The sequence below is a fragment of the Hesperophylax consimilis genome, chromosome 6, assembly GCF_061612785.1.
Source record: "Hesperophylax consimilis isolate HC1 chromosome 6, BYU_Hcon_1.0, whole genome shotgun sequence".
Lineage (NCBI taxonomy): Eukaryota > Metazoa > Arthropoda > Insecta > Trichoptera > Limnephilidae > Hesperophylax > Hesperophylax consimilis.
Window position 1 is genome coordinate 25,211,552 of NC_142841.1, and position 8,331 is coordinate 25,219,882.

General features: G+C 36.6%; 1 protein-coding gene across 1 annotated transcript; it reads right to left on the reverse strand.

Annotated features, from left to right (window-relative positions):
* Positions 1 to 4,508: 4,508 nt before the first annotated feature.
* Positions 4,509 to 7,437, reverse strand: LOC149423122 (uncharacterized). The gene is made up of 3 exons (XM_089632865.1): positions 7,197 to 7,437; positions 7,001 to 7,101; positions 4,509 to 5,516 (listed from the first exon to the last, which is right to left on the reverse strand). The coding sequence occupies exons 1-3, from the start codon at positions 7,435 to 7,437 to the stop codon at positions 5,232 to 5,234; spliced, it is 627 nt and encodes a 208-aa protein (XP_089488991.1). The 3' UTR covers positions 4,509 to 5,231.
* Positions 7,438 to 8,331: the final 894 nt, after the last annotated feature.

The following is an 8,331-nucleotide window of genomic DNA, read 5'->3' on the forward strand; positions in this document are numbered from 1 at the left end:
TAAATTTTACTTGTTATATTTTGGTTATGTTTGGTTTGGAATTATAATCTTTTGAATAAAGTGAATATCTTGATTTTTTATCCAGGCTATGATATGTTTTTTGAGAAAGTTTGTAGATGTGTTTGTAGTCAATAATTGTTTCAAAGTAATGGGCATACTGTTAAAAAGTTTGGTTGCGTAGTATTGAAAGAGTCTTTGACCGTGTGTGGTGTGTGTTATTGGAATGTTCAGTGTTTTATTTGTTGAGGACCTGGTTTTTATTATGGCTTTTGCTTGATTTGTAATATGAAGATTATTATGGATGAGGTGTAGGAGAGCAGTTTTGGCGTAAAGTTGTCTTATTGACATGACGTCTAGTGTTTTGAAGATTTTGGTTGAGTCTGTGTAGAATGGTACTTGCAGTATGAGTTTTATTATTGCCTTTTGAACTTTTTGAATTGGGTCAATTGTTGTGTTTGTAGCGCTTCCCCAAGCTAATATTCCATAAGTGGCAATGGATTGACACAGTGCAAAATATATTGATCTGAGTATTGTTAGTGGGAAAATGTTTTTAATGGATTTTATTAGGTGTAAGACACGTTTTAGTTTATTGGTAATAAAAGTAATGTGGTCAGTCCATTGTAAGTATGCATCAATAATAACTCCTAGGTACTTTATTTGTTTAACCCTTTCAATGTGTTCGCATTGGCAATTGGATGATGTTTGTTTACATTCATGCAAAAACAAGTCCAAGTTAGACGGAGGTTGACCTCTTTGTGTAATACTGTGTGTGATATATTTTGTTTTGGCTGTGTTAACGGTAAGAGTATTTCTGTTTAGCCATTTTATGACAATAGACAAACTTTTTTCAGCTGTTATGAATAAATCTTTCCATGTGGCTGCTTGACACAGAAGAACTGTATCATCAGCGAAGGTCACGAGTTTACCATCAATTTCAATGTCACATAATTCGTTTATGTATATGAGGAATATTAATGGACCAAGGACACTCCCCTGTGGGACTCCGTATGTGATTAAGAGTGGTTCACTTGTCTTGTTATCAATTTTAACTTGTTGTGTTCTGTCAGACATGAAACTTTTCATTAATTCAAATTCTACTCCATTTATGCCAATGTTTTTTAGCTTCTTGAAAAGTTTTTTGTGCGAAATTGTATCGAAGGCTTTAGATAAGTCTAAATAGATTGAAATAACTTTTTTTTTGCATCTAAATTATGTGTAATAAACTCGGTTACAGTGGCAATTGCGTTTTCTGTGTTCCTATTTTTTCTAAAGCCATGTTGGTTAACTGAGAGTATTTGCATGTTTTCCAGATATTGTTGCAGTTGTTCTTTTATTGCTTTTTCAAGAATTTTTGACAATGTGTTTAATAGTGTAATGGGTCGAAAGTTGTTTACATTATTTTTAGGTCCTGATTTATGAATAGGAATAACCAAACCTTTTTTTAGGATGCTCGGAAAAATTCCTTCTTTCAGGCTAAGATTAATAACGTATGTTAGTGGAGTAAGTAGTTGTTGGCTTAGTGTAATTATTGTTTTAGAGTCTATTCCGTCGGGACCTGATGTTGTATTATTCTTTAGGGAATGTATTAATTTGTTGGTGTCTTCCAGAGTTACTCTATGTAATTTGAATAGACTGTCACTATTTTTGTGTGTGCACTGAGTCGGAATTTTTTGAGTTTCTTGATTATCGTTACTAGACGATTTTTGTTTTATATTTTCGGCTAGGCTAGCTCCGATATTTGTGTAATGTCTGTTTATGTAGTTCAGGATAAGTGTAGGATTTTTGTGGAAGTCGACTTCTTCGTCGTTGATAAGTATTTTTTTTATTTCATCATCTTTGTTTTTTTGTGTATTTGTACTTTCCCTCAGAATAGATCAAACGCTTTTCGGGTCAAAGTTAGCAGTTACCAGTTTGTTTCTGTAATATAATTTTTTGGCTTTTCGTATAATTAGAGAGCAAGTATTTCTGTACCTTTTATAGAAAGCGTTCAGAAAAGTATCATTTGGGTTGTGTTTGACTTGTTTGTGCAGTTTGTCCCGTTTTTTAATGCTATTTATTATGCTTTGGGTAATCCATTTTTTGAGTCTTATTTTGCGGTGCGTGAAGGATTTGAATGTTTTTGTGGTGTTTTGAGTGATGAGCGTTTGTAGGTATGTAATAAAGTAATTCCAGGCTTCTTCAGTGTTGTTAATTTTTTTAAGGTGTTCCCACGTTTGGTTTTCTAGGCAATGTTTTAGGTTCACGTAGTCAGTTTCAAATTTTGTGATGTTGTTTTGAATTGTTGGGTTCAATGCCTGTGTGGTCAGTCCTATCATTGTTGTGTAGTGATCTGTGATTGTGGATTCGAAAACTACGCTACAGAATTTGTTTTTGGATTTGATCATTAAGTGATCTAAACATGATTCCGAGTCTCTGGTAACTCTGGTTGGAGTGTTGATGGCGCTTATTATGCCATGTTCCAGGAGCATCAGTTGGTATTCGATATTCTGGGGATGGCCTTGTGGGAGTATATTTATGTTTAGGTCACCAGTTACGATGATGTTTTTGAAGTGGGTAATTTTTTTTATGTGAGAGTCGAGAGCTATTAGAAAGGGTGTAATGTTGTGTGATGAAGGTGATCTGTAAATAGCGAGTATGCACGTATCTGGGTCAGCGATTATTTGTAAACAGTTTGAGTTTTCTAGGGTGAATTCTGAGACAGAGGCGTTAAGATTATCTTTTATGTAAACAACAACTCCATCATTTTGGTTTTTGTATTTTGTTGTGAAATATGAGGAGTAGTTTTTTTTGTATTTTACAGTAAAAGAGGTTGGGATCCAGCATTCTGTTAATATAATAATATTGAAGTCTATTTTAAAGGAGGACAATAGTATGTCTAGTTCGTCGTAGTTTTTGTTTAGGGATATTATGTTTTGATTTAATATAGTAAGGGTGCCTGGGGTGCTAAATAAAGAATCGCATAGTTTTGTATTATTGGTTGAATAATGTGAGTGAGTGCTAGTTGAGTGGATAGTATTTAGTAATTCTGCCATATTAAATAATTAGCAATACATTTAATTTACTTGGATTCAGGTGGATTAGTCGTCTAAGTTTGTTACCCCATTTTTTTTAGGTCATTTTCGTGTTTTATTTGGATGATTTTATCCCCAGTTGCTTTGCGGACAAGCAATTTATTTGATTTAAACCACACGTATTGGTAGTGGGTTTCTTTAGCCGTCTGCTTAGTTTTCCATAGAAGTTCCTTAAAGTACGGTGACAGCACCTCGCTGATGAAAATGGGAGAATTTGAGTATATGGTTTTAGCCGCGTTTTTTTTTGAGAGCATAGATTCCCTTATATTTTGACTATAGAGGGTGATGTGGAGTTTGTCCGGGGTGTTTTGTCTTCGATCTTGAGTCCTGGTCACCATGCGTATATCTTGTGGTTGTAAGGGCAGTCCCAGTGAGTTGGCTACTCGAAGTACTGCTTCCGAGGCTTGTTCTCCCGGCCGCAATTCCACGCCCGCCATTTCCAAGCTGTCGGAGAGCTTCACTTGCTCTAGATCTGCAAGACGGCTTTCCAAGGATGAGATTCTTGTATTTTTTTTTCATTCTCTTCTTTTAAGAATTTTATACCTTTGAGGCCCTCCTCCAAATCTTTAAAGCGTGTGATCAGGTCATCATACTGGTTGCAAATAAAATTACTGCTTTTCTTAAGATCGCTGATTTCTTCCTCAAACATTTTTTTTATTTCACTTATTTTGTTGTCGAAATGTTTAGTGAGGCGATCGAATAATACATCGGCTTCTGAACCTAATGTTGATGCCGACGGAGCAGGTGAGCTCGGCCGGCTTTTATGCTACGTCCAAATGCTTGCGACAAGCAGCTTGTCGCAAGCTCAGGCAAGCTCTGGCAAGCGAATGGCTGGCATCCCCACACTTGCAAGCGCGCCAGTATATTCGCAGAGCCCAAAGATGGCGGACGTCGAAGCAGCTGCATCAGCTGTCATTTTTGCGCTAACGTATTTTTATTATAAAGCGAAACAAAATGAAAAAAAACGGAAAATTCGAAAGAGAAGAAGATGGTGGATGATTAAAATTCACAGAAATCGTACCAGGTAATTCATTTATATTCTAATATTTTGTTTATTTGTGTGTTTTGTGTTCGTAGATGCTATTTTTTTTTGTTTTGTTTCAGAGAACTAATTGAAGAACGGTTTAATGAACTTCTTTGTGAGCCGTCTGGGGAGTTTGATAACTTCTGTCGCATGACCTCGGCTGATTTTGAATTCTTGCTGAACAAAATTTCACCTGCGATTTCAAAGCAAGATACCAATTTCAGGGAAGCTATACCAGCGAAATATCGTCTTGCGATAACTTTAAGATTTCTGGCATCTGGCGACAGTTATAAAAGCCTTCATTATTTATTTAAAGTATCGAGCCAAAGCATATCTACAATCGTACGAGAAGTTTGCAAGGCTATTATTGCAGTTCTAAAGGACGAAATAAAGGTAAAGGAAAACAATAATAATATTTTTTATGATATTTTTTATTTCTTTTTTGTTAGTACAAATTACAATTACAAATTACAATCACAAATTACAATTACAAATTACAATCACAAATTACAATTACAAATTACAATCACAAATTACAATTACAAATTACAATCACAAATTACAATTACAAATTACAATTACAAAAAAGTTTACTGATTAGTGTCATTAGACACTAATGAACAATTAAAATTTTAATGACACTAACAATTTACTGATTCGTGTCATTAGAAGATTCGAAATCTTCATACGCTTTCAATAAATCTGCGTTTGCAATGTACTCTCGAGGGGGCTGAAGTATTTCTGCCGATATTATTTCTATTGGACGGGTAGAATTGCAGTCGTTTTGGGGTTGACGATTGGATGAATGCGGATTGAAAGTATCGGGTTGTATCGGGTACTGGTTAAATGGAACAAATTTTTTGGTTCTTCGAGGTTTTGGGTTCAATAAGCTCATAGAGGGCTCGTAAGAAGTTTGGGAGGATGAAGGGCGTTTTGGAATTGGTGTGCTCAAGGGTTCGTAATGGGAAGATTGAGATGATGAAGGTCGGCTGGGAAAATGGACGCTGGATGCCGATGGAGGTCTATAAAAATTTGAATATTGAGGAGATATTGAGGTTTCTCTTATGAATTCACTTTGCTGAAGTCTTTCCACAAACAATCCATCAATTTTTAACATAAAAAGTTTCCTTTCATTGTTAGAAAGCTCCCGCAGCTCCCGCAGCTAATAACTTTCCGTAGAGGTCACATTCATCGTCTTTGGGAGGCGGTGGCTTATTTAAAATGTTTGTCAATTGTCCTAAAGCTGTGGTCATTTGTCGCTCAGCAAAGTCAGGACCACGGCGCGGGCGAGGGGGTTTCGGCGTAGAAACAGGTGTGGCCGAAGAAGTCGATGGCAGCGGGTGATTGTTGTCTTCTCCTAATAAGTCCCCATCCATCTCTTCGGATTCGATTTCTATCTCGTCGATTTCCGGTCGTGATTGCTGAAAAAATATAAACCGACAGTATTAAATTGTTATTTGTTACAGATTAATTGTTTTATTAATTACTGATATACCTAATATGTTATAATTTCAGATGCCCTCAACAGCGGAAGGTTGGCTGGCAATAGAAGAAGGATACAGGAGCAAGTTTCCACATTGCGTGGGTTCGTTGGACGGCAAACATATAGTTATTGAAAGTCCATTTTATAGTGGTACTGAGTATTTCAACTACAAGAAAACGTTTAGCATTGTTCTTATGGCATTAGTCGATAGCAAATACAAATTTACATTTGCGGACATAGGAAGTCAAGGGAGAATTAGTGACGGTGGTGTTTTTAAGAATTCATTATTGTGGCAAAGAATTTGTAGAAACGAAACTAATTTCCCCACATCTTGCCCACTTCCTGGATCAAATAATGACGTGCCTTACGTCTTTTTAGCCGACGGTGCTTTTGCCCTAAGCACTCATATAATGAAGCCATACCCTGGAAATCATGAAATAGGTTCACCAAAAAGGAAATTTAACCAATGCTTATCTAGGTCTCGGGTTGTCGTGGAAAATACATTTGGGGTTTTAACTTCAGTTTTCAGAATTTTCCGACGACCAATTAATTTGCAACCAGATACTGTGTCGGAAATCACGATGACTTGTGTACTCCTACATAATTTTCTCAGAAAAAGTGAAAGTTCTTCAGCAAGATATACTCCCCCAGGTACGTTTGATGCACATGATGAAAATGGCAATCTTATGAGACTTGGTTCATGGCGAAGAAACCAGGATGAATATAATGCAATACAAAACATGCCAAACATACCCCGAAGGTCGCCGTTGAACGCCATTCAAATTAGGGAAGAATTTACTTCATATTTTTGTAGGAGCACTACCTGAAGAGCGATTCTATATCTTTAGTGGGATCGTAACGAGATAACGGACGCGATCTCCTTTCAGATTTGTGTGATTTTCTATAGCGGTTATTTGATTTTTCTATGGGCCGATGTCAGGTTTTAGCTGTGAGCTGTGGCGGCTCATGACTTTTTTGTGTGCTAGTTTTTTTGTATGAAAAATTTTATGAATTTTTAGTTTGGCCGTGTGTCACACGGATTTCCTGAAAAATCTTCATACAAAAAACCGATTTTCGAAAAGAATAAAAGAAAATTCGCCTACGACAACTTCAATAATGCCGTTTTTTAATATTAGCACTCTAGCACACCCAAAAGTCACGAGCCGCCACTGTATGTGAGCTGTCACATATTTTAGCTTAGATCGTTCTAAACACTAATTCCTATTAATAACAGCCATAGAAAATCACACAAATCTGACAGGAGATCACATCCGTTATCTCACAAAAGATATAGAATCGCTCTTCAGGACGTGATTTATAAAATTACATTTTACCAATATAATTTTATACAATGTCATGTCATGTCAATAAAATTAAACCTAAAAATAAACCATTAAAGTAATATGAAGTTTTTTTACTCACCGTTTCGGTATTTATTGTATTTCTACAGGTATATATAGGCAATAAAAAAAGTTCCATCGTCTTGTACGCGAACCAAATGGGATCATATATGTCTTCAACGCCTGAAAGGAAAAAAAAATGATATTTCTCTTACAAATTTACTCAAATAAATTGAAACAAAAATAAGGTAAAGAGGCATAAAAATAATTATCCATACCAGCGCCAGATCGTATGGAATCTTGCTTCTTTTTTAGATGTTTCCTAAAAGTTGTCATCAAAATCTCTTTCTTTGATTTTATTTCCTTTACGGGCTTATTCACAGTTCGGCTCAAACGAGTCCACGCATCAGACACTTTTTTTTTATCTTTATGATCCACATCGTTTGGGTTCCAAATGCACGACTCCCCTTGGTAACATTCCAAGAAAAATAATGTCGTGTCATTTGTCCAGGTATTCATGTTTGGAATTTTTATTTGTATAAAAAGTTCGGAACGAAAAGCACGTCAAGTTCGGAACGAAAAGCACGTCTACCTTCCGCCAGTCCGTAAGTTGTACTAACGTGTGGATGCCACGCCAGCGTTTGCCGCAAGCGCTTGCCGCTTGGGCCAAAATATCCGACCTCGATCGGATCGGCGGCAAGCTCTCGCAAGCTCTTGCAAGCCTACGCAAGCCAAGCCACACGCGCGGCACCAGACGCTGGGGCTTGTGGACGCTTGCAGAGGCTTGCCACGTATTTGGACGCGGCTTTACATTTTGGGCATTTCCATGTTTGTTTATTTTTAGATGCCATTCTTTTAAAGTTGGTATCGGAGATATTTAGGCAGTTATTATGAAAGGCAATATTGCAGATGGCGCACGTAAGTGCATGGTCATTTTTGGAAATGATGTTCAAGCATGCTTCACAGTTCATTGTAGTTCGATTTTTTTTCGAGTTTATTCCGTTCTCTTTCTTGTTAATGATTTCAGTTTACAAGGAAAAAGAAATAAAAATAAAAATCTTTGGCGGCAGTTGGGATCGTTCCGGGGTCCTTCAGATGTCTGAGCGAGTGCAATATATGCCGCTAGCTATCCGAACGCTCTTACCGCTAGGCCACGGACCGGTTACAGCTACTCGACAAATAAGAGTAATATTAACTGGCTCACTCTTGTATATTATTATTTGGTGAATCGGATGATGATAATTTTTTGTTTTGGGCAACAACACTTCTGTCACAACACAATGTATTAAAACACTTAGAATGAGAATAAAACCGAATGTTTATAAATTCACTAAAGTAGAAAATTCACTTTACTGATTTTTAGGAACACGTTTAACGATGAATTGCATGGATAATTGAGTTTTGTAAGGTTTA

Coding starts and splice junctions, on each gene's coding strand:
- LOC149423122 (XM_089632865.1), bottom strand. CDS start 7,437: ATGAATACCTGGACAAATGACACGACATTATTTTTCTTGGAATGTTAC. Junction 7,102..7,196: donor TTCCATACGATCTGGCGCTG/GTATGGATAATT, acceptor TTTTCCTTTCAG/GCGTTGAAGACATATATGAT. Junction 5,517..7,000: donor ATACAATAAATACCGAAACG/GTGAGTAAAAAA, acceptor ATATTTTTTCAG/CAATCACGACCGGAAATCGA.